The sequence below is a fragment of the Neoarius graeffei genome, chromosome 23 (genome assembly GCF_027579695.1).
Source record: "Neoarius graeffei isolate fNeoGra1 chromosome 23, fNeoGra1.pri, whole genome shotgun sequence".
Taxonomy (NCBI): Eukaryota; Metazoa; Chordata; class Actinopteri; order Siluriformes; family Ariidae; genus Neoarius; species Neoarius graeffei.
In genome coordinates, this window is record NC_083591.1 from 10213724 (window position 1) to 10240933 (window position 27210).

Here is a 27210-nt window from a genome sequence, read left to right on the forward strand (position 1 = left end):
AGAGTTGGATGTGATTTACGTTTGCCGTTTCGTTTTTATTCATAGCGAAATACCACTGGTTTCCAATTTCATTTTTTTCGCTTGAAGAACTTTGAAGCCCTGGTTGTGGGTCATTTCATTCCTGGCGTGGTGTTCTGAGTGATGTTGCCTGGTGGCTGTGCAGGTGGTATGGGACATACCTTCATGCACTTTTTTGTGGGACTGTGGGTAGCTACTAGCCTGGGCCCGCCCATCCTAAGCGTGACGCAACATGAGGGCCTGTTGCGAGCTTAGTCTGGCCAGGCAAGCTATCTACAGCTCTTCCAAGCTCCCGAAAAATCGGGAACCAATCAACTTTGAGCATCTCCAACGGCCCTGGGTAGAGGCGTGTTCAAGGCAGTGACGTAGTAGAACTGCGACTGGAAGCCATAGATTGTTTACAGAATCTATGCCGAAAGCGCTTCATTCACTAGAAACATTACGAACATGGAGCAAGTTCTCATTGAAAACGAAGCAAAGAGCAGCCCTGGAGGTATTTATTGAAAGGAAGGACGTTTTCGCCTTGCTCCCGACTGGCTTCGGTAAGAGTTTAATCTACCAGTTAGCCCCATCGCGTCACATACGTCAGAGGAAAGAGTGATGTGATTGGTTTAAGCTTCGTCTCTGGCTTCGACCAGTAGCAAACTGAGGCATTTCAGGGAGGCGGATCAACCACGGGCTCTGGGAAACGGTTGGGCTTAATATCTTGGCCAGACCAATAGCCCGTAGAGCTTTGCAGTCGCGTTAGCCAGACTAGGTAGCTACACCATTGGAATTACATCCTGACCCTCTTTTGGTGGACTTTATTTATATTGTAACGCGACCTTGGGTGTGAGAAAGGTGCTATATAAGTTGAATTTATTATTAATCATTCTTAATGGCTGTTCCACAGTGGGCTACATCGTTGGCCTGGGTGATCGACACATCCAGAACATTCTGATAGACGAGAAAACAGCAGAACTGGTGCACATAGACCTTGGTGAGTAGGGGTTAATAACAATAAAAGAACTCACTTCCTGTTTTGTCAAATCATTCGTTTTCAGCTTTAACCTTTCATGCCACAGGTGTTGCCTTCGAGCAAGGGAAGATCTTGCCTACTCCAGAGACTGTACCCTTCAGGCTGTCCAGAGACATTGTAGATGGCATGGGCATCACCGGGGTAGAGGGAGTCTTCAGGAGGTCTGTTCTTCATTCATTTGTTTTGGCATCATATTGTAGCTTTTAATTTCAGTGCCACCTCCTTAACGTTCTGTTAGGATTAGATGAAAAGCTTTTGAGCTGTTACTGACAAAAAAGAGCTTCGTAAGAACTGTAATATATGGTGGCAGATCATGGTGGGACTCAATGAGAGGAACTGGGGACGTCTCCAAGAACTGCCTACTTTCAAGGGCTTTTTTTCTGTTTGCATTCACACTGCCAGTAGGAACGCTGCAGTGAGGTAAGCCGGCTAGCATGACATCAGCAGGAAATGCTGGCAAAGATTTTTATTATATTTTGCTTGGACACGGCAAAATTGCGCCATTTCCTCCATCGCACATGCACTCAATAAAGCCTGGATGTCACTGTCGGTCTATTCGTCCGTGAGCCATCTCCCCCCCCACCCCACACACACACACACCAATTTTTAAAGCTAATATTAAAAGCTGCTGTTTACAAGGCTAACATCTTACATGGATCTTTAAAAATGGCGGTCGTCACTGCTGCATTAGCTTGTGTTCGACCAATCAAACTACTGTCGCATCTGTACCAATCACCGTACGCTTACAATACATAGTTTTCACTGACGTCACGGCATTCTGGAGAACACCCTCCAGCCGCCATCTTGTGGGGCAAACAAAACAGACCATCGCCATTACCGGCTACGTTATCTCGGACGAATTTATAAAGTTACAGTGGGGCAAAAAAGTATTTAGTCAGTCACCAATTGTGCAAGTTCTCCCACTTAAAAAGATGAGAGGCCTGTAATTTTCATCATAGGTATACCTCAACTATGAGAGACAAAATGAGAAAAAAAAATCCAGAAAATCACATTGTCTGTCTGATTTTTAAAGAATTTATTTGCAAATTATGGTGGAAAATAAGTATTTGGTCAATAACAAAAGTTCATCTCAATACTTTGTTATATACCCTTTGTTGGCAATGACAGAGGTCAAACATTTTCTATAAGTCTTCACAAGGTTTTCACACACTGTTGCTGGTATTTTGGCCCATTCCTCCATGCAGATCTCCTCTAGAGCAGTGATGTTTTGGGGCTGTCGCTGGGCAACACGGACTTTCAACTCCCTCCAAAGATTTTCTATGGGGTTGAGATCTGGAGACTGGCTAGGCCACTCCAGGACCTTGAAATGCTTCTTACGAAGCCACTCCTTCGTTGCCCGGGTGGTGTGTTTGGGATCATTGTCATGCTGAAAGACCCAGCCACGTTTCATCTTCAATGCCCTTGCTGATGGAAGGAGGTTTTCACTCAAAATCTCACGATACATGGCCCCATTCATTCTTTCCTTTACACGGATCAGTCGTCCTGGTCCCTTTGCAGAAAAACAGCCCCAAAGCATGATGTTTCCACCCCCGTGCTTCACAGTAGGTATGGTGTTCTTTGGATGCAACTCAGCATTCTTTCTCCTCCAAACACGACAAGTTGAGTTTTTACCAAAAAGTTCTATTTTGGTTTCATCTGACCATATGACATTCTCCCAATCCTCTTCTGGATCATCCAAATGCTCCTTAGCAAACTTCAGACGGGCCTGGACATGTACTGGCTTAAGCAGGGGGACACGTCTGGCACTGCAGGATTTGAGTCCCTGGCGGCGTAGTGTGTTACTGATGGTAGCCTTTGTTACTTTGGTCCCAGCTCTCTTCAGGTCATTCACTAGGTCCCCCCGCGTGGTTCTGGGATTTTTGCTCACTGTTCTTGTGATCATTTTGACCCCACGGGGTGAGATCTTGCGTGGAGCCCCAGATCGAGGGAGATTATCAGTGGTCTTGTATGTCTTCCATTTTCTAATAATTGCTCCCACAGTTGATTTCTTCACACCAAGCTGCTTACCTATTGCAGATTCAGTCTTCCCAGCCTGGTGCAGGTCTACAATTTTGTTTCTGGTGTCCTTTGACAGCTCTTTGGTCTTGGCCATAGTGGAGTTTGGAGTGTGACTGTTTGAGGTTGTGGACAGGTGTCTTTTATACTGATAACGAGTTCAAACAGGTGCCATTAATACAGGTAACGAGTGGAGGACAGAGGAGCCTCTTAAAGAAGTAGTTACAGGTCTGTGAGAGCCAGAAGTCTTGCTTGTTTGTAGGTGACCAAATACTTATTTTACCGAGGAATTTACCAATTAATTCATTAAAAATCCTACAATGTGATTTCCTGGATTCTTTCCCCCCCATTCTGTCTCTCATAGTTGAAGTGTACCTATAATGAAAATTACAGGCCTCTCTCATCTTTTTAAGTGGGAGAACTTGCGCAATTGGTGGCTGACTAAATACTTTTTTGCCCCACTGTATATAGTCAGTTTTCTAAAATAAAGATCAATGTCGGCAAAATCAAGCAAACAGAAGTATATAGATACATTAGATGACATCTCACGACAACGGTATGCAGCCAAACTGGCCTTGATTGGGGGAATTGACCCCTACGAAGTGGACAAAGATGCATTTTCAAGTGACTAAGTGACCGATTTCATCAAACTTTAAAGGCTGTCTGATATATACAACTTTATATATTCTACAGCGCGCCTTTTGGCGGATGCCGCCTTTTTCACGGCTGAATCGCGCAGATCCGATTTTTTTTTTTTTTTTAGGGGGGGCATTGGAGTGTCTGATTATAATTTCAAAGTAAATTCTGTATTAAAATTACTAAATAAGCAAATCCGTTACAGTCCATGAAACATAGGAAGTATAAGGATGAGAAAAAAACAGTTTAAATCAGAAAGCTGCGCACATTTGCGCGAAGCTGTAAAGAACTTGCTTGGGTTCTTTTGAAGACTTTGTACTCGCACGTTACAATGTGTGCTCAGTGACCCGTACGGTAAGCTTGACCCACAAGATGGCCGCAACTAGGGAATCCCCGACTCTGTGACATCATGTGAAAACTATCTATAGAGGCTTTGCATCGTCACGTGACCCCATAGCAATGGTAACTACGCCACCATGACAGAGGGCACGCTTGTAGTTCTTCGTTCAGCCGAATTAGTTGTTATTGATCGGTATTGGAAGGTTTTACTGCGTTTTTGGATGTGAAAATCATTTTGAACGAAACAAAGACATCAGGTTTTTTAATTTACCAAAAGTAATTCATCGGGGTAAAAAAAAAAAAGTTTCTAAATGTAGAAGGGAAAATGGGGAGAACAGTCAGTGGGACTCGGTGTTGAACGGAGAAGTCAAAACCTGATGGTATGCTCACTTCATTTCCACGAAGGTAAGAATTCTTAAAAAATAATAATAATTTTAGAATTGCAGTGTGGTGCTCATTCTTATCCAGTGACGTGGACTGCAGAGCCTTACCTTTACCGAGACTTAAAGTGAATTTACATTCAGGGATCCTTCAGAGTGCGTTGTGTGCGCGCTTGGGACCCAGTCATTATGGGAAACAACTGATGCTGATTTGAGCGCCGATAAGGATGCTGCTTTCACAGAGACTTTGTGAAATATTGTGTCAGGTATGCGGCAGTAGACGGGTCTAAGTGCAGGAAGTGTGTTCGTTAGTAGGCGTGATATTTACAAAACCAAAAACGAAACCAAAAGCAGTCATAAACATGGCTAGAAACAAACGTGATAATACTTCACAAAGCCTCTGTGTCCTTACATGCACGTGCTGATTGCACTTAAATCAGCATCAAGTGTTTCCCATAACGACTGGGTCCCAAGCGCGCATGCTCGCACACAACACGCTCTGAAGGATCCCTGAATGTAAATGCACTAAGTTTCCGTGAACGTTAGACTCTGCCAAGCCACTGTGTTATGTTCACTTCACTGTATAAAGAATGAGCTCCTTGCTGCAGTTGTGAATTTTTTTTTAATCATTTTTTTCCCCTTCTATGTTTTAGAAATTTCTCTAGATCTTTTGCCCCCGATGATGAATTACTTTTGGCAAATTAAAAGATCTAATGTTTTTGTTGTGTTCAAAACAATTTGCACATCCAAAAAATGCAGCAAAACCTTCCAATACCAATCAATAACAACTAACTCGGCTGAATGAAGCACTACAAGCGTGCCCCCCTGTCATGGCGGCATAGTTACTGTTGCTATGGGGTCACATGACGGTGCAAAGCCTCCATACCAGTCAAAAGTGTGGACACACCTTCTAATTCATTGTTTTTTTCTCTATTTTTTATTAATTAAAAGGCACTTCATGTCTTAAAGTAATGATAGACTGTCGTTTCTCTTTACTTATTCAGCGTTCCCCCTGGGTTCTGAAAAATATTCTCCACTTTTTTCCTTGAAAAATCAAGTCAAGGAAGTATTCTTCACTTTTTCTTATTTTTTTTCTTAGTTACCGACTTATGAAAATTGACTTAATACAGGTTTATACCAACCAAACTGGCACAGTTCTAATATTTGTACTGATGCGGCTCGGCCTCGCCATTCCGTATAAAATTTGTGCTCCACTCCAGCCTCTAATTAAAAAAAAAAGACTTGATTTTGAGCAGTCTGTGCACAATCAAGCTAAAATAAACCTCTATAGTTGGAGCTTCCTTCAGGTTATTTTAGCATGGAATCATTCAGAAGAGGTGCTCGGAATCCCTTTAGCCTTTACTTCAACAGAACACTTGATTTCCAATTGAACAGAGTCGAGAAGAGTCTTGGACCAACCAACAGTGAAGGAAGCTGGTTTTCCCGTCGATTTATGAACCGAACACAGAATAACACCGCATTGTACATCATACATTAATTAGCAGTCACGGGGACTCAACACGCCACACCACGCCACCTGAAACATAGAGCCCTTCAGTCGCTTGCCGGCTGATAGCACTTTCACTTTGGCCTTTTTTTTTTTTTTTTAAACCGACCCTTGTATTACGGACCCTGTCCAATGTGCTCGGGGCTCTGACTGTGTCTCCCCTGTGCCTGTTTCAGCCCTTAAATCATCTTCAGTGCTTGAAGAAGCCCAAAAAACTTCATCAGCTTAGACTGCACCATTGTTTGGTTCACGCAGAGATAATTACACCACCACGCCAGGCCGATAAAGACGCACTGCGATTGGTCAAAAGCTTGGCGACTATTGGGTCATTATGTGTCGTCTAATTTTATTGGTCACAAGCACGTGCTCGTTGTTGACACTCTGGCTTCCCGCCGTCTCTTCACTGGGGTTGGATTTCAGCAAATGGAGGGATTTCTAGAAAAGATGACTTATGATGATAAATATGACAAACACATTAGTTACTGTGACGACTGCTAGTAATTTTCTCTTTGTCACTGATGGATTATGTTCGTCAGTGATGAGCACCCTGCTTAGCTGAGAGATTCTTGACATAATATGGATTACTACAGTTGTGGAACAGGGCTATTTACTGTATTTTTATTATTTCCCATTTGATCTCGAACATATTAAGAAGGCAAGAAACTCGTCCACTAATTATCTTTTGGCGAGGCATTCCTGTTAATTGAAAAGCATTCCAGGTGACTACCTCATGAAGCTGGGTACAACAATGCCAATAGTGTGCAAAGCGTCATCAAGAGGGTAGCCATGGCAAGAAGGTTAAAGGTTAGAGAAACAGCCGTGGACCCAAAGGGTTGCTGGTTCGGTTCCCTGGATCAGCAGGAAAATCCATGGCTGAAACGCCCTTAAGCTCTCCAGGTGCTGCGCACTCATTGTACATTTCTCTGGATAAGAGCGTCCGCTAAGTGCCTGTAATGTAAAGTCTAGGTAAACGGTGGCTATGTTGAAGAATCTAAAATATGAAACCCATTTTGTCTTTTTTTAAGCACTTTTTGTTTACCACACAACTCCATAAATGTTCCATATGTTATTTCATAGTTTTGATGTCTTCAGTATTGTTCTACAACGTAGAAAATACAGAAAAACCTATGAATCAGTAGGGGTGTCTAAACTATTGACATCACTCATGGTTCCTCTTGTGCTGGGAGGAGTACCTACCTTGAATTAGCAGCTTAAAAAATTGCTTCAGAACGGCGTTGTGAGAACTGTGATGGTTCTCAGTTCCCAATTTGCGGGGACACAGAAATGAGGCAACTTCCGCCAACAGTTCTAAGAACTACGAAAAAAATTCCTCCATCCGAAAATGCTTATTGTATTGTACGATTTTGAAATTTTGCCCTCTTTAGCAGAAATATACTATTGCAAGCTACTTGCAGAAGAACATTTAAATAATATTGGCTGGCTTTGAGTGGTATATCATATGTTCCATTCAGCTAGCGCGATATTGAACGAGTCGAAGACGAGTAGCTGAATAGGATATATCTGATAGACCACGAAAAAAAGCCAGCCAATATTATTATTATTATTCTACGTACACATTCGATAGAACAATCAAAACAAGATTTTACAAAAAGTTAAGAACGGGGGTGACTTACCAATATTGAATGCTGATTCTGATCGAATGTCTCATCTCATTATCTCTAGCCGCTTTATCCTGTTCTACAGGGTCACAGGCAAGCTGGAGCCTATCCCAGCTGACTACGGGCGAAAGGCGGGGTACACCCTGGACAAGTCGCCAGGTCATCACAGGGCTGACACATAGACACAGACAACCATTCACACTCACATTCACACCTACGGTCAATTTAGAGTCACCAGTTAACCTAACCTGCATGTCTTTGGACTGTGGGGGAAACCGGAGCACCCGGAGGAAACCCACACGGACACGGAGAGAACATGCAAACTCCGCACAGAAAGGCCCTCGCCGGCCACGGGGCTCGAACCCGGACCTTCTTGCTCTGAGGCGACAGCGCTAACCACTACACCACCGTACCGCCCTCTGATCGAATGTAATTCTGTCAATCCAATGTACATGTCCAAAGTTGAAGTTCTAACAATAAAAATGGTACAAGTCCAAAAATCCTGAACAACCACCCAATTTATATAGAAGCTACATGCAGGTTGACAGTTCAAGTTCAGTGTTACTTTTGGTCGTAGTTACTTGTTACATTGCAGTTGTTCAAAACAAAAGGGCTTTGCTGAGTGAAGTCCTCTTGTAAAAGTTTTCGTCACTTTTCCTCACCTCCAAGTAGAACTTTGACAATATTTCCGCTATTGCTCTCTTTTCCAGTTTTTCGATGTCCGTTGGTATGTTTTTCTCTTGTAAATATGCATGCAGAATATATATATATATATATATATATATATATATATATATATATATATCAGTGGCGGCTGGCTTTTGTAAAAGTGAGGGAGGAAGGAATGCTTGGTTGAAGGTCACGGGCCCCAATGCGACCGCACCTGCTGGACCGGCTATAGTTACACGCACGGGTTGAGTTGATAATAGTTTTTCCTGGATAATTCATTAACATCCTTTCCACGGTGTCAAACAACTGGCAACAGTCAACAAGTAAAAGAACAACAATAACATTATTTCACAACTATTTACATGCGATATAGCCGTGTTTAAGACAAACATTGATGTTAAGGAATGATTCAGGCCAACTGATTGAGGCTCCCTATTTATATATCAAGTCAATTCTCCGTGCTGTCTGATTTGCAAATCTATCTGTGACCTGATCGTACCACGCTAGATCTTTTTGGAGTGTCTTGAGAATCTTTTTTTCAATTGAAATAATGGCCAGATGTTTTAATCTCTCCTGCCCCATTGCGTTGCGTGTGTACGTTTTAATTCTCTTGAGGCACGAAAAACTCCTTTCAACCCCTGCAGAGGTTGCGCCAATTGTTCCAATCAGGGACATGAGCCTGTACAACTGTGGCATCGCCCCATCAAGACCGCTGGACTTCATGAAGCCAAGGGCATCGCAAAGTTTTCTTGATGAATTTATTTCTGCATTGTGATAAAAATGCTGCAGTTCGATTCTCAGCTTTTCTTGATCAAAAAGGTGGCCATATGTCTCCATCAAATTTGACAGTAGCTGCGTAGGAAATGATATTTTGAACGAGTCGAATTTCGCCGCATCCAAAAGCTCCATGAAGCGCAAGCGGTTGAGGTGTTGAAAGCGCTGAGTTATTTGAGTGCGCAAGTTGTCGTGGATGGAATCATAAAGTGCTCTGTAGGACTGACGGGGATTAAGCAGCCTTCTTTTGACCCTGTGAGACAAGTCAGGGTCTTCTGTTAGAGAGGCAGCCCTGGCGTAGATTTTGTCAAAGGCGCTCTGTACTTTTAGCTCATCCAATATTTGCAGGAGATTCTCTATTCGCCGTTTGCAAAAGGTGACATCCATGGATTTGTGCTGCAAGATGTCAAACACCACGTCAGTGTGCGAAAACAACTGCTCAAAAGTGAAGAGTAAAAACGCAAATTCAAACTCTTGCATTTTCGACCTCAAACCATCAGCTAAACGTATTGTCTCATCATCCATCATTGGGCGCTCAGTAATGTTCTCGAAAATCTGAAGTAGTTCGTCATAATTTGAAGCAACCGTGTTCACGACCCTAGAGGAAAAGTTCCAGCGAGTGGGAGCGCTCCGGGGAATGCGGGCGCAACTGAACTCCTCGAGTAAAGAAACCCTCTTGCTGGACTTGGAGAAAAAAGACGTGAAGCCACCCAAGTGAGCAAAGAAGTATTTTGCTTGGGGAATGGTCTTAACACCCTGACTTAAAACTAGGTTTAAGCGATGTGCATAGCAGTGGACAAATGTTGCACAGGGAGCCAATTCTCTCACTTTAGCCTGAAGGCCATTCAAGTCCGAGGCCATGACCGCGGCACCATCGTAAGTCTGAGCGACAAGTTTATCCTTGAAATTGAAACCTGACAACTCAGTCTGCACGAAATCGAACAAGGATTGTGCACTGCGACCACTGGACACATTAAAAAATCCTAGAAAGCGTTCCTGAATTGTACCTTGATTATCGACATAGCGCAAGATGACAGACAGCTGTGAATGACAGCTTATGTCTGTGGTCTCGTCGATTTGCCACGAGAAGAAGGGTGCCGTGTTAAGTTGCTTTTGGATTAATGAATTAATTGAACCAGCTATAGCGGATATTAGATCATTCTGGATTGTTTTTGACATGCCTGTGAAGACAGTCGAACTTTCCAGATGCTCTGCCAGAACACGATCATAGCGAGCAATAACCTCCGCTAGCTCCCTGTAATTGCCCTTATTGTCCGAATTCCCCCCTTCTTCATGTCCCCTCAGTGACAACTCTTGCATGCCTAGGTAGGCTGTTGCATCTATCAGACGTTTTAATACCTCTCTATTGCGACTCACTTTAGCATTGTGCTGCTGGATTTGCAGCCGCACACCCTCGTCTACCACCCTATCTATTGGCATGGTGCCTAGTAAGGACAGTCGGATAGCAGCACCAACGTGGTCTTGACACTTCTCATGGCGTTTGGTTGCCCTATCTAGATTTTTTAAATCATTGAAACCATGAACACTCCACGCTTGTGATTTGGCATTGTTCATTAGCAAACAGGGCCAGCAATATAATCGATGGGTGGTAACGCTACCAGTGAGCCATGTGTACCTAGCAAACCATGTAGCATTCACTGTACTGCCTTTGCCATTGGGTTTTGTGATTTCGATTTTAGGGGTTGGTCTACCTGCTGCTTTGATGGCTAATTTTTCACTGTAGCTCAGCCCATGGAAGGGTTTTGCAAGCAAAACATTCACCACGTCCTCTGTTTCCATTACTTTATTCGTAGAATATCTATAACATAGTCAATCCACTTCCACCTCGCCGTTCTCACTCTGACTGCCGAAGTGCCCGAGTCACTGGATCTAGAAGTTAAGTTTGATAAGATAACCCCTCCCCCCAGGCAGCTAAGGCCTCTACTTATTGGTTCATTGCGCAACTAGGGCTGCAGCCTATTGGTTGATATTTTGTAGCACTTGTCAGATCTCTTAGCTAGTCCCACCCTCTTAGAGGAGGATTTTCCTCCTCTCTCTCATTGAAGTCTATGTTAACCACGAGCCGCCAGTGCCGGAGACTGTTTGAATCGGAGTGAATGGGAGCCGAAGGGAGGAAGATCCTCCGTGCAGTAATTTCTAATAGCGAGCGATAGGGGGTGCTAATGTAATTTCACCCAGAGAAACGAATATAATGTACATGTCGTATTTGGCAGTAAAATAGTAATATTCAAGGACAGCAATTCATTAAATTGGTCAAGACAATTTCAACTTTTTATTCTTAGAATTTTTAAGGAGGATCTTCCTCCCTCTCCTCACTGGAGAAGCCACCTGTGAGATATATATATATATATATATATATATATATATATATATATATATATATATACACACACACACACGTGTGTGTATATATATATATATATATATATACACACACACACGTGTGTGTGTGTGTGTATATGTGTGTGTATATATATATATATATATATATATATATATATATATATATATATATAAAATGAAGTTTTGGTAGCCTTTCAGGTGCTCAGCGCGTCTTTTTAGTTTCAGTTTTCAATTTATTTATTTAGTGCTTAAACCTAGCACTGGATTAGCTTCGTCTTCTTTCTTTCTGAGCCGACAAAGAAATGATTGCGCGCGTGCGCAGCAGAAAAGTTTTGTCATTGGATATTCACATCAGCTCCAACGTGTGACATCGTGTTGTCTCGACAACGTGCAATATTCTAACAATATTGCATGCTCATTCTTCATTGGGGAGAGTGGTGTAATACATGAAGGATAAGCATGCCAAATGATAACAATATTGCATGCCCGCAATAAACCCAGTAGAAGGGAATAGAACACTATTTTTATTCCCTGGAAAAAGTGGCCCATATGTATAATAATTTACAATATTGTGCTGGGCGGCACGGTGTTGTAGTGGTTAGCGCTGTCGCCTCACAAACATAGCAAAATACAAAACTTGGTGACCGCTGGCATCACTGGTGCTTGGCTGTGGGTCATCTACGTCATCATCAGCTGTTGCAGCTCGTTTCATAAACCAGGAGCTGGGGCGGAAACTGTATGACGGAGTGCGCGAGGGAGCATGAGAGAGACTGCGCATGTGCCTGGAGCTAGGGCGGAAACTGTCGTACGCTCAGCTAGCAAACACTTGCCAGTCATAACCAGACGGTCGTAAAGTCGATCGGTTGTAAGTCGACGACTACCTGTATATGACGGCACGGTGGTGTAGTGGTTAGCGCTGTCGCCTCACAGCAAGAAGGTCCGGGTTCAAGCCCCGTGGCCGGCGAGGGCCTTTCTATGTGGAGTTTGCATGTTCTCCCTGTGTCTGCGTGGGTTTCCTCTGGGTGCTCCGGTTTCCCCCACAATCCAAAGACATGCAGGTTAGGTTAACTGGTGACTCTAAATTGACCGTAGGTGTGAATGTGAGTGTGAATGGTTGTCTGTGTCTATGTGTCAGCCCTGTGATGACCTGGCGACTTGTCCAGGGTGTACCCCGCCTTTCGCCCGTAGTCAGCTGGGATAGGCTCCAGCTTGCCTGCGACCCTGTAGAACAGGATAAAGCGGCTAGAGATAATGAGATGAGAATATTGTGCTCGAATGTATGGGATAAACACGTTCAATAAGAATTCAAGACTGCATCCCAAACCATATATAATGTGCACTAAGCAGTGTGTGTAAATACTACTCATGTAGTATACTGACAAAATATAAATCATACAGTAGTACAGTATGTGGAACAAGTATTTGCATTTCTGAGAATATAAAGATGCCGGGACAGGTTTGGAACAGACGCTGCCCAAGCCTGCTCTGTCTACGAGGTGAACGTAGTGATAGTGACAGTGATAATACAGCCACCATAGCAATATTACGCATAATAAATAACACGGTATTCCTGATCACGTAGTGATTATTAATGAATTCCCTAAGGTTTCTCTCCTTTCTTTTAAATAAGGTGCTGTGAGAAGACCATGGAGGTCATGAGGAGTTCTCAGGAGGTTCTCTTGACCATAGTGGAGGTAAGGGGTGCTGTCAGGTCATCCACAGACTCTGGAAACCTGGAACAATTCAGTCCTAACGAGTGTGCATGGGTTTGGTTTGCAGGTTTTGCTGTATGATCCTTTGTTCGACTGGACGATGAACCCACTTAAGGCTTTCTATCTGCAGCAGCAGGACGAGCAGGCTGAACTAAACGCCACCCTCAACCCCACCCCTGCAGGAGAGGAACCTGAAACGCACCGCAAACCCAGGTTTAATACCCAGACGATCCTGAATATTTATAGCACAGCGTAACTATTTAACGTGCCTTACAGAGCAGTCGTATCAGGTCAGATATGCAGAAATAAAAGAACCAGTTTAAAAGGAAAAAGATAGAAAGTTAGGAAATCCATCAGGTGTGTCTATGGCTGAACGCTGCTAAGCAGCCAACAGTAATTTAAAGGAGAACTGAAGGCAACTGTTTTATTATCAAAATTCTATTTCTCATTTTATTAAATATCGGAATGCATCTTTGATAGCTATTTTGTCACTGCTCTAGCAAGTTATGAGTGATGCATGTAATACATCAGTCTATATGTCAAAGCAACGGCCGTAAACGAGATTCGTCGAGACCTGCGCGAGACATCGTAGGATGGAAGTAAAACGTACAGCGGAAATCAAAGTGACCAACATCTGCCAATGTTGTCAAAAGACGCGCGCGCTCTCTTTTTCGAATGCTGATGTAATCAAGCCGGAAGCTTTGTTTGGTTTGATAGCAAAGTTTGAAGAAAGTACGCAGTAATCATCATTTAAACTCGTTTTTGTGCAAGATTTTGTTTGGAAAACAGTTTTCAAAATGGCGGCGGTGACACTTGACGTTTCGAAGTCTCGCACAAGTCTCGTGAAGATCGCGCGGATAAGCGACGCCTGCCGTGGACCAAACAAACTAAATTCAACATGGCTAAAAACCGAATAGGCCGATAAGTATAATATTTAATTGCCAATACGAGTCACAATATACAGTAAGGTTACTAAAAGCAAAAACGTAATTGAATAACACGTTAATTAAGAAATAAAGCAAGTTTAAAAATGACTTCAGTTCTCCTTTAAATAACAATTGCTGTGTTCACACTTATACCGGTATGAAAGTGGTATAACTGTATCGATACAAAGTATACCGGTACAGTTTAGTGCATCTGTCCACACTAGCGAGAAATGTTTGCGGTTTTCTTTCACGGCAGTTGAAATGCGCGTGCGCAAAATGTTTCCATGGTTACCGAGTAACTTCCTTCCGAGAATATATGGCATCCGTTATTTCGAGATCTCGAGAAAACAAAATTATTTCATGATCTCAGCTGGATCACTGTATCTCCGTCGGTAGAGATGAAGCCGGGCCAGTCTTCTGCGGAGGTGCCGCGGACTAATTTTGAAATTATCCCTTATTAAAAAAGACTTAATGTAATCTCTCCCTGTGTCAACCCCTGATCAAAATATTGCCTTATTAGGTGATCGATTATTCCAGACATTCTAATGACCAAAGTTGCGTCTATACAGAATGAGAAATAGCCCCAAAGTCAGCATATCACAAGTCTCTTGGCGCACCTGAATGAACCATTTCTCAGCTGTTTACTCGAGATCATGAAATAACGGTTTTGTTTTCTCGAGATCCTGAATTAATTATGTCGTTATCTTGGGATAACAAGGTGAATAAAATAAAAAAAAAAAGGATTATATGAAGGGCCTCTCTCGGCTTCCGTACGGATGAAACAACGTGTGTGTGCTTTTTGTTGTCAATGTACAGTCTGTATTTCTGGTGGTCATTTATTCAGTCGAATCGTATAAAACGCGCGAGGCAGTTGAGAAAGAAAGAAACAAATGAATCTCCGTTCTTCACCATTTTATTCAGCGAAGACATCGATTGAGGTGTGTGACTTTGCGCGTGTGCATTATATTTGTATCGATACAGGGCCGCTTCATCTGTCCACACTACGCGAAGCGCTACAGTACCGATACTGTAGCGGTACGAAACCCATACATTTGTGGGTTTCGTACCAATACACTTGCTAGTGTGGACAGGTGTTGCGGTACGAAAGTAGTTTCGTATCGGTACAAAATCCCTAGTGTGGACAAGGTAAATGAGTCACGGCTCACCCCACCCCCTTCCCCTCCACTGGCCACTCAGGTAGCACTTTCACCATGAATATTCATTCGCAAAGGAAGTTCTCAAGGCCTGAGTGGAGATACTATGATGATGGTGTCATGAAGCTGAACTGCTTGTTGAAGCTCGTTTTCCAAAACAGCCAGATGTCCACAAGCACTGAAAAAGTGACTTGTTCATAATCTATCCCCTTTAAAAAAAAAAAAAATCTGATTTCGGACAAAATTTGGGTTCTCTGCCTGTATTGTAGTGACACATGTACTCTAAGAGATCATCAATACACTTCACCAAAATAAGGTAACTTAATACGTTAGCTTAACGAAACACTCCTTACAGACGCGGTGAGCAGAAAAGCACCTCAGAACGCACATCAATGATGGAGGTGGAAAAGTTACAACCGGAATCTGAGGCCACACCGGGAAAAGACTCAGAGTCTGGATCGAAGTTGGGCGTGTTCTGCAATCTCGGACGCTTTTCTGCTCACCACGGTTGTAAAGAGTGGTTATTTGAGCTACCGTAGCTTTCCTGTCCTCTGGAACCACTCAGGCCATCGATTCACAGACCTGATGTGTGTGCTTTGTGGTTAAATCAGTGTAATCTCTGACGTGTTGCTGTTTTCCATTTCAGCAGTGACAGTCAGAGCTTCAACAAGGTGGCAGAGCGTGTGCTGCTGCGGCTGCAGGAGAAACTCAAAGGTGTGGAGGAGGGAACGGTGCTCAGCGTCGGCGGCCAAGTCAACCTCCTCATCCAGCAGGCCATGGATCCGAAAAACCTGAGCCGCCTCTTCCCTGGCTGGCAGGCATGGGTTTGAAACACACACCTGCTCTTGAGTTGTGTTTCGTTATCTTGTATTTGCACTTCCTCGTGCTCTCGCGCACAGATAAGAGCTTTGTGAAATGAGCAGAAGTTACTCATGTACGGTACTGTACCTGGGCCATCAGGAATTCTGTGCACTATCTGATATGGTCTTTTAGCACGTACAGCTGAGTGCAAAAGTTTGTATACGCTTAAAATGGAGGGAGGAAGTGTAATCGATGCATTTAGCGTGGTTGGTTTCACAAATGTACTTTATTACAAGTAGAAGAAATTCTATGTGTATAACAGAATAAGGTATTAATAGTTCCTTTTCTATATTCTGATAGAGAATATTTAGAGCTTATTCTATCCACATTCACCGGATATGAGCAACTCCGTAACATCAACCAGTAACTGATTGGCTACTCTACTACGAGGATATCAGCTCATATACCACGAGTAGAGAAAAACAAAACCGCAACGTGTTGCTGAACCAACCGAGGACGAAAACAAAACCCCCAAAAATAAGCAACAAAATAATATGGAATGAAAGTATTTGATGCTAAGAACGTTTTTTTTTTTTTCAAGAATTATCGCATTTTTCACAAATTGCTCCCGTCCTTTCGCGGATTTGTTTACGTTCTAAGCAGAAATTATTATTAATCGAATTTGCAAAAAATAAACGCAAAAATGCTCTGTTTTTCTCAAAATCCAGTGAATATTGATAAAATAAAAGTTATTTATTTCGATCACTCGTCGTACATGGATTATAGCCAACTCGGAGCTACGCGTCTCGTCGGCCATCAGCTTGTATACAACCCGATTTCATGGAATAACTGTTAAATATCTGCCCATGTGGCTTCAGCCTTTAGATCGGTATTAACTTTTTTTGGAAACTGTGGGGGATACAAACTTTTGCACTGTGCTGTATCTAAACTGAATAAGCTGTAGCGCTACCTTTTACCATGTTTGTCAGCTTCCTGTTATCATTTGTATGTTTTTTCCCCTTGTTCTTTTTCCTCCCTTGAGAATGAATTATACTTTTGACAAACTTTTTTTTTCTTTTATATGTAGGCCAATATATTTGTTAGATATTGATTTCTGTGAGAAAATGATAAAAGCTGCTTTAATCTGATTGATCAGGGGTTCATTAATACTTCATCAACCCACATTTCGAAACTGTTATTGTAATGAAATCACATCAGGAGGTTACATGCTTCAAGAGTACATGGAATATCAGATGCAATCACGTTTGTTAAAAATGTTCAAAATGTTCTTTTCACGGCAGTTTAATTTCGATGAGAAAAATGCACAAATGTTTTCCTGCCAAAAGATGTATGTTTTATAGTTCTCCTGTACGACAGGCTCGAAAAGGCAGTGAATAAATGCAATTAAATATCCGGTTATTTTGATTCCACGAGCGTTGTTGACATCGAGCGGCGTGTCCAGGGGGACGAAATTAGCCGTCCATTGGGGCCGTTGAGAAATAATAAAACACTGACTTTGGCTCAAATTTGTATGGTCAGTCCTGCTTGGATATCATTACTGACAGGAGAAGCTGAGGAGACGAAATGAACCAGATAACGCTTTACAATATTGTTCTATAATTAATAGAAAATTGTGTGGAAAACAGGAATGAATGAATACTTTGACGTCCAGAAGATGAGGTAAGGGTGTAAACTTGCTCTGACTGGAGGTGCTGCTGTTGCTTCGTTGATAAACATTGAGTCCTCACACTGAATTAAAGGTCACCTAGTTTTGGATCAATTTATGTAACTGGTTGAAAATGGAACCGAGTTGGGGGCATCGTGGCTCAGGCGGCTAAGGCGCCATACCATAAATCCGGGGACCCGGGTTCGATTCCGACCTGAGGTCATTTCCCGATCCCTCCCTGTCTCTCTCTCCCACTCATTTCCTGTCCTGTCTCTACACTGTCCTATCCAATAAAGGTGAAAAAAGCCCCAAAAAATATCTTTAAAAAAAAGAAAATGGAACTGAGCACACTTTGGGTTAATTGCGGTGGCTTGATTTACAAAACTTAGTTCAGCGGAGCTCAGCCACATGTCATTTTGACTCTTGTTTCTGGGTTTTCATATTCATCATCCATCCATCCATCAGGGTTGCTGGAGCCAATCCCAGCTGCTGTTGAACGAGAAGTGGGGTACACCTTTCTCAAACCGTGTCTTCATCGAGCATGCTTTGTGCACGGGGACACTGTCATGCTGGATCAGGTTTGGCCTGTAATGCTCCAGCCTACAAAGACATTCAATACAAGTGTGTTTCAACAGTTTGAAGAAGACCCCCGGATATGGGTGTGACGGTCAGGTGTGCACAAAATTTGTTTGGTCGTATGATCTATACGGACTTTTGTTAACGGAGGAAGCATACCATAGCTAAGGTTTGCCCTCTCAAACCCCTCAGGAGTGTTCGCACGGAGCTTAGGCGTGCCTGTTATATTAATGCATACTGTATTTTAGGACAAACCTCATGCCATATATCTGAAAACGCATCAGATCAAGTGTGGAAATAAAGTATGGATTTTTCCCCCTCCTTCAGCTATACACAGCTTCACTCTTGCCTGAAAGCTGACCCAAATGGTGTGAATTACCCAAGGAGTAACATGCCCAAAGTATGTGTTAATTATCTGTGAATAATTTATTACTAAACTGAGGCAGTTAGTAATTCATCTTTCACAAGATGTGTTTCTTTTTAGGAAATTTTAGATTAATTATATAATTAGCAAGAGCACAAGAGAGAAAAAAAATGAGACTTTCGAAGGTTTAGACTGGTGTGATTCCCCCTAGACACCAGCAGGTGGCTCCACAACAAGCATAAATGTACACAGATTTATCACAGACCAGACCCCTTAAAAAAAAAAAAAAAAAAATCATGGAATTAGTTTAAAAAACTATCACGCTTTCATTCAGTCCAGTAAACTGAGTCTGGACTGCAGGTTGAATCTGTTTTAGTTTAAAGAGCATGTGTAAAAGATTGTGTAAGGATGACCAACCTGGGTCTACAGAGCTGTAGCGTGAGTGTAGTCATTCAAAATATGCACAGGAATTGTAGTACACACAAAGGTATTTGTGATGACAAACTGACGACAGCACTAAACTTCTGCGAGTACTGAGACAAATGTACTTGCTTTCCACCCATTCACCACTAACTACTTTGCTTGCAAGTTAAGGTGTGACTCATGGCACCTTGCTCACTTGTACTGCGCTGCACACTCAGATTGACCATCACGAGCAGGTCACATGGCAGCAACCACTATAAACAAAATGTTTAAATACTAAGGCTACATCCACACGACAACGAGATTTTTTTTTTTTAAATATCGCGTGCACATGGGTAACGCACACGATATCAGTAAAATATCAGGTTCATATGGCAACGCAACGCTTGCTGAAAACGATGCAATACACATGCCACACCTCTACGTGCGCTGTAAGACGGTCCCATCGGAGACACCAGAACAATAGAAGTAGACGCATGCACATAAATCCCTTCTTCTGTAGCATCAGCCACATAAAGTTTTGATTATTAGTCAGTAGCGTAAAACGAAAGACGCGGAAAGAGGAATGAATGGGGGTAGATGGAAGCCGGTACGCCAACATTCTGAGATCCTCCAGAATTCTTTAATGGTCCGGAATAAATTGAATGCTACACGTTGATGGATTACTTTGTTCTTCTACGCCCTTTTTGAGGAATGTATTGTCAGACTTAAACCAACATCTGAAGAGGTGAGATCACTTTTTTTTCCCCTATTTTTGCTGGCGGGATTGTTTTTGGAAAGCGCACGGGCAGTGCGCGGTTTGGTACTGCTTCCGCAGTGTTTGGACTAAAGACTCTGCCCTAAGGGCTATTCTCTCTCTCTCTCACTTTGCATCATTACACAATAAATATTCACAGTGAAAATATTTTGTAAGCGCGTTTCATGAACCGAGTTATAGGATTTGTTGACAACTCGCATCGAGTTCATTACACTTCTACCGGGCTGAAGCACTGACAGTCATGTGGTTGTGACGTCATCATAAACAAATCCGTTCTACTCATCCAGACGACTTCGCAATGGTGCCGTTGCCAGATTTTTTTCACTCTGGAACCCGTTCTCAAAAGATTTCGTTTTGGGGCACCCAAAATGCCAGTGCTGTGTGGACACCAGGCCGAAATGATAAACAATTTTATCAGATTCACCTGAATCCGTTGCCATGTGGACAGGGCCTAAGTAGGTTACTCATCCCTACTTCAACCAACCATTCAAAGAACCTTTAAGGAATCCATTTTTTTCCTTACGACTCCTGTTTGCCACAAAGTTCCTTGAAAGCAAGAAAGTCTGCACACCCCTTTCACCTTCTCCACAAAATAGCACATAATGACAAAGTGAAAGCAGGTTTTTAGAAAATATGCAATTTTATTTTACTGACAAAAATAGGTTATTTAGAGGTTACATATCTGTACACACCCTTAGCCTAATACTTGGTTGATGCACCTTTGGCAGCTTCAAGGTGTCTTGGGAAAGAAGCTACGAGCTTGGCACACTTGTTTCTGGACATTTTTGCCCATTCCTCTTGGCATATCCTTGCAAGCTCCATCAGGTTGGATGGGGAGCATCAGGGGACAGCCATTTTCAGCTCCTTCCACAGATGTTCAATTGGATTTAGGTCTGGGCTCTGGCTGGGCCACTCAAGGACATTCACAGACTTTCTCCAAAGCCACTCCTTTGTTCTCTTGGCTGTGTGCTTTGGGGTGTTGTCATGTTGGAAGGTAAACCCTTCAGTAAGTCCAGGTCCAGAGCATTCTGGAACAGGTTTTCTTCAAGGATCTCAGTGTACTTAGTTGCATTCAACTTTCCCTCTATCAGGACTAGTCGCCCTGTTCCCGCTGCTGAAAAACATCCCCACATCGTGATGCTGCCACCGCCATGCTTCACTGTAGGGATGGCATTAGCCAGGTGATGAGCGGTGCCTGGTTTCCTCCAGATGTGATGCTTGGTATTCAGGCCAAAAAGTTCAATTTTGTTTTCATCAGACCAGAGAATCTTGTTTTTCATGGTTTGACAGTCCTCTGGGTGCCTTTTGGTAAACTCCAAGCGGGCTGTCATGTGCCTTTTATACTAAGGAGTGGCTTCCGTCTGGCCACTCTACCATAAAGGCCTGACTTGTGGAGTGCTACCTGGATGGTTGATCTTCTGAAAAGTTCTCCCATCTCGACAAGGATACGCTGGAGCTCTGTCAGATTGACCCTCGGGTTCCTGCTCACCTCCCTGGCCAAGGCCCATCTTCCCCGATCGCTCAGTTTGGCTGGGCTGGGCGGCCAGGTCAAGGAAGATTCTTTGTGGTTCCAAACTTCTTCCATTTACAGATGATGGTGGCCACTGTAGTCTTTGGGACCTGTAAATCCGCAGCAATTTTTCTGTACCCTTCTCCAGATCTACAGTATGCCTTAACACAATCCTGTTTCTGAGGTCTGCAGATAATTCCTTTGACCCCATGGCTTGGAGTTTGCTCTGACATGTAACGTCAACTGGTGGGACCTTATATAGGCAGGTGTTGGCAATCCCCGATCATGTCCAAGCAATTGAATTTACCACAGATGGACTCCAATCAAGTTGTAGAAACATCTCAAGCAGTATCAGTGGAAACAAAATGCACCTCAGCTCACTTTTGGGTGTCATATCAAAGGGTGTGCACACTTGTGTACGTATGATATTTTACATTTTCATTTTTAATAAATTAGTACAAATGTCTAAAAACCTGCTTTCACTGTGTCATTATGGGTAGAATTTTATGACAAAAAAAAAGAACTCAATCTATTGTAGAACAAGTCTGGAACGTAATAAAACATGGAGAAGGTGAAAGGGGTGTGCAGACTTTCTGGCTTGACTGTATCGCCCCAAAAAACAAAACACTATACTACTGTTAAAAGAATTATGCAATATCTGAATCATCAGTGAGGGTGTTTTTGATTATTCAAAAGTATTAGCACCATATACACAGTACATCCTTAAACAATTTGAGTAGAAAAATTTCAAAGGTTTTATTGGAATTCCTGTCATTTTGCACTGTACAGTGTTTGAATATTATATTTGCACAATCTGTGATCGGAGTAAAAGCTATAACATGGCACTGGCAATCACTCAAGTTATCCTATATTAAAAAATAAATAATTGAAATCTAGGGATGGGGAATGAGGTAAATCACGAGAGGATATAATAACCTTTCCTTCTGAGCTCTTCTGTGTATTCTATTGTCCAGAAGCTAATGAAAATGTGACCTTCATATTTCATTTTACTGTCTCAGTAACATGCGTCCTAGTGTATTTAAACAGTAATTTAGCTTCTCTAGCATCAGTTGGTCTTGTGTTTATTTCAACTTACTTCTACAGGGATGCAACCATGTCATTTTGCTGTCATTTCTGTTTTATCGTTAAACTTTTTTTTTTTTGCCACAAATATATTCAGTTTTACCTGCAGTCACTTAACTACTCAGTTTTTGTTTTTTAATCATTATTTAAAACCAAAATGAATCAATTTCCTGGGAAATCCTTGCATGAAATTTTAAACATTGTATTCTTAAATGTTCACACCACTTCCTTCATGGTGACGTCCTGTTTCGTTCATTAATCTTCAGTAAGTGCTTGGGGATCTGGACCCTATCCCAGGAACACTGGGCGTGATGTGGGAATACACCCTGTATAGGATGCCAGTCTATCTCAGGACACCATGCACTCACTCACTCATTCACTTCTTGGTGCAAATTATATATTATATAGTCTCCAAATCCACCTACTTGCATTTTTTTTTTTTGAAGGTGGAAGGAAACCCATACAGACAGAGTAGAATGTAAAACTCCACACTAATAGCAAGTCAAGCTCAGGATCGAACCGAGGACCCTACATAGATTTATAATACAAATGCTACAGTCACCGCTGCACTACGGTGCTGCTCGCTTAGGTTTCATTCAATTGATAACTGGTGTACGCTCCTAACCGATAATAAACATGAACATATTAGTGACGAATGATGTGCCCTTTTACATTAGTGCTTGATTAATAAAAACATCTTTGGAGGAAAAATGCAGAACCCCAATCCCAGATCACCTTTCAGTAGTAGTATACGTGTCAGAGCGAAGTTTGTCCTCTTAGGAGTCTCCTAATAAACAATTAAAATCTTCTAACGCTAATCAACCAACCAACAACCTGATTTCCATCAGAAGACAGAGTGTCCTTAGCCGAAAGTCTTTTTTCTGGGCTGAGTTTTAGGCACAGCATCATTTGATGCGATTACGTACTAGCGACGACTCGTCTGTGATTTCTCCGTCCCGCAGACGCCGCGGGCAGCGCCCAACCATCAATGCCAGGAGGATGAGCAGTACCAGGGTACACAGTGCCATCAGGCCGTAGGCTACCAGCCACATTAAAGGCTCTGCACAACTCGATGCCACACCGTCAGCTAGGAATGGTCCGGTTATCTCCGCCACAGGAACGCCGTTACTTTCTGGGAATGTGAGAAAAGGGAAAAAAATAAAAAAAATAAAAAAAATCAAGGTTGGCCAGTTACAGCCTTGAGATTTTTTTTTTGTTGTTGTTAAAACTATGAGCATATTTCCATGATTAGCATCATACGTTTAGCTGTAACTTCAGTTCATGCATCTATTGAAGGATTTGTTAAATATTCTGCTATATTTCTCTCTCCAGTATGAAGGGCCAGGACAATACTGGAAGTAGAGAAAATAATGCAACAATCAGAATTAGGAAATCTGTTTACGTTAGTGCTTATTCAGGAGTGGACAAAAACCCTGGGTGCCCGAGACAAGATTGTGTCCAGGCTATTCATTTTTATCCTTCACTCATTCAACAACCAGATAAAGAAAGAAAAAAAAAATCCCTACTCGTTCCTGACTTCTGCAAAGCAATTTTTATTTTGGCTGTATATTTAAACAAAATGTACTTCGCATGGGTAAGGAAAGCTTGCACTACTTAATTCTGAATCCCACCACCTGCAGCACCACACACTTTTTTTTATTAGGTTTACCATTCTGTTGAGGGAGAAAAAAAAAACCAAACACTTTCCAGACTCAAACGAGATATGCAGAACCATGGCCTCGCTTTCATTTATAAATGCCCTGAGACCTCAAGAACGGCACAGGAATAGTTTTAAGCGTTAACAATTAAATCTAATATAGTAATTTTTACGATTTAAATGATTCATATAGGTAGCGGTCTGAGTGAATGACCTTGACGCCTGTAATGTTACTGCAGGAAGTCTATCGGTCTCATCGCCATTTCCACTATACTAAAACGCAGAGCTGACTGCAACTCCGATCCTCCATTTTGAGCTAATTTATCGCCATGCCACGTAGATGTGTTGTTGGCCGGTGCAGCAACATGACAGAAGGTGGATTTACGTTGCATTCATGGCCCAAGAATGTTCAAACTGCAAAGATTTGGACGCGTTTTGCGAGAAGTCCACAGGCACATTGGGCGCCTACGAAGTGGTCTCTCCTCTGCTCTGCACATTTTACTGAAGACTCATACGAGACCTCCGATCTGTTCAGGAGCGTTGGCTATAAGCCCGTATTGAAAGAGGGTGCGGTACCAACAATTAAAGGAAAAGAAAACTACAAGAAAAAGTATTTTATTTATTTAATTTTTTAAAAGGAAAGTAAGTTCAGTTGCGCCAGTTCCCTGGAGTGTGAGCCGAGGGTTGTTGCTAAAACCCGGGACGTAACGGAACGCGACATATCGCTCAGCCAGTGACCTCCCCGCAGTTGTTGCTAAAACTGGTGACGTCCTGTCCGGGGTTTTAGTAATTGCCTGAGCCGAGCAGTAATGGCGGAGTACTCAGTATGGAGAATGAGTGGACCAGCCGTCTGATTTCTCCGCTGGATATGCTTGCCTCAGCAGCAATATCTCACCCTTACGTGGAAGAAGTGAATTAATGGAGAACTGAACGAACAACTGAAAGTCAGATTGTTTCAAAACAAATCGGCCACAAGACCGACTTTAAAGAAGCGAGAACACAGATGGGTAAGCTGCGACTCTCATTTGGATACAAAACAACAACAAAAACAATTCATTGTTTACCTGCATTTAGATTAATACATGTAACTTGTATTGTGTGTTCAAGTTACCGGTATAAGATTATTTAATTTGCTTCAGAATGTGATCGTCTCAGTTCATCTGATTATTTAATTAGCCTTTTACGTTTTATCAGTGAAAATGCATGCATGTACATGTATGTTGCACAAGTTATAACACCTATCCTGTTTTAATGAGAGTCAACCCACAATCAATGAAGTCAAATCAGTCTTAGTTGAGCAAGTCGGTAACGGTATTTCTTACTTTCATCATAAATTATTGATATGACTTTGGTCTATAGCTGTCAAAGGCCTCGGCCTTAAAACCGGTTCCCGCTGTGACGTCACGCACTCAGGGCTGGCTGGCTCAGCGGGGCGGCTCGGATACCAACTTTGCGGTCGATTTTAACTCAAATTTTTTTTATTTCCCATTTATGCAGCATACAAGAGCCAAGGATGGAGATACTATCCACTCAGAAATGTATTTAAAAATAAAGGTTCTGCATATCTGCTTTAATAACTTGACTTCCATTAAAGTGTGATGTGAACAGAAAAACACCACAGCTCACAGCCTAATGTTCAATTAAAAAAAAAAAAAAGCTGCTGACTTTTTGTTGATGATGCAAACAATATGACCCCAGACGCGTTAGAAAAAGTATAATGACTAATTTACCGTATATTCTCAGTTGTATCTGTATTAATGCCCTTTTTTTTTTAAGCTTTAGGTTTCTAAGCAACCAAAACACTGGACTGGGCAGCACTCTGAAGTGAACATGGCTGTAAAATCAAAACAGAAAGGCCTGGGTGAACAGAACACTTACTAGTACCACAAAAATGACAAGTGTAAAAGGAACAGGATTTCCTTACCAGCGCAAGTGCTCACGGCGAAACCAACTCGTTTGTGGGCACGGTCGAAAGCGACATAGAAGCCTTCCATGATTGTCGCACCGATCACCAGCCCATTCGTTGAAGAGGAGATGCCGAATCGGAAGCAGTTCAGCATGCCATCCATGTCTGCAACCAACTGGATATAGAGCTGCACAAAGGCAATGATCACTATGAGAACAGGATGAATGACTTTTTTCAAACCTCAATATCCATAAAAAACATCAAGTACCACGTACCAGTGAACATTACAATAAAATACCAAGACAGTTTCTAAGCTAGGACTACATGACGAAGATTTTAGTCTGTACTTTGTTCTCTCAACATCTTTGCCATGTTTTTTTTTTCAGTTTTAGTGCCACATTTAAAGCTAGACGGCCTTTCGATGTCATAAAATCGGTGAAATTTGGTCACTGTGATATGTTTCTCATCTCATATTATCTCTAGCCGCTTTATCCTGTTCTACAGGGTCGCAGGCAAGCTGGAGCCTATCCCAGCTGACTACGGGCGAGAGGCGGGGTACACCCTGGACAGGTCGCCAGGTCATCACAGGGCTGACACATAGACACAGACAACCATTCACACTCACATTCATACCTACGGTCAATTTAGAGCCACCAGTTAACCTAACCTGCATGTCTTTGGACTGTGGGGGAAACCGGAGCACCCGGAGGAAACCCACGCGGACACGGGGAGAACATGCAAACTCCACACAGAAAGGCCCTCGCCGGCCACGGGGCTCAAACCCAGACCTTCTTGCTGCGAGGCAACAGCGCTAACCACTACACCACCGTGCCACCTGTGATATGTTTATTTAAAAAAACAAAAACAGACCATTCTGTGGCTGGGAAGGTTTTTAATTCGAGGGGATTAAAGCAAATAATGTGCATGAAATCGCTCGCTTTGCGCAGTCAACCACGCAGAAGTCAATGTGCACATGTGCAGGTTTACCTTCTTCTTTTGGGTTTTACAGCAGCTGGCGTCCACAGTGTTGCATTACTTTACCTTTGAGCGTGCACTGACCGTTCCATCATTCTGTCGCTAAACGAACAGCCGATCACACCGAGGTGCTCGCCGAGCGCCGATATTTATTAGTTTGGTCCTGCGTTTCCTTTCCTTCTCGCTATTACTGTAGTCAGCCTTTCACATTTCATTCACGTCCTCCATTTTTCTCTCCTGTTTCAAATTTGTCCCCGACAATGCCTTGTGCGAACGGGGAAAGCCCACCACGTGATGCATGATGTAGTATCTTGTATTGGGTCATGGTGAAGCAGGAAAAAAAAAAAAAATAGTGGAGAA

The 27210-nt window shown here is 42.5% G+C and overlaps 2 protein-coding genes across 2 annotated transcripts in view; one reads left to right on the forward strand and one right to left on the reverse strand.

The window, feature by feature from the left end:
- atm (ATM serine/threonine kinase) overlaps positions 1-17350 on the forward strand; it is a 258409-nt gene extending 241059 nt beyond the window's left edge. Inside the window, exons 58-62 of the mRNA XM_060905737.1 lie at positions 911-997; positions 1083-1197; positions 12971-13034; positions 13120-13265; positions 15779-17350. Coding sequence (XP_060761720.1) covers positions 911-997; positions 1083-1197; positions 12971-13034; positions 13120-13265; positions 15779-15962 — 596 coding nt within the window. The 3' untranslated portion in view covers positions 15963-17350. The remainder of the gene's footprint in view (positions 1-910; positions 998-1082; positions 1198-12970; positions 13035-13119; positions 13266-15778) is intronic.
- A 4610-nt stretch (positions 17351-21960) lies between these two features.
- bace2 (beta-secretase 2) overlaps positions 21961-27210 on the reverse strand; it is a 59104-nt gene continuing 53854 nt past the window's right edge. Inside the window, exons 8-9 of the mRNA XM_060905738.1 lie at positions 25894-26062; positions 21961-23444 (exon numbers count right to left, since the gene is read on the reverse strand). Coding sequence (XP_060761721.1) covers positions 23218-23444; positions 25894-26062 — 396 coding nt within the window. The 3' untranslated portion in view covers positions 21961-23217. The remainder of the gene's footprint in view (positions 23445-25893; positions 26063-27210) is intronic.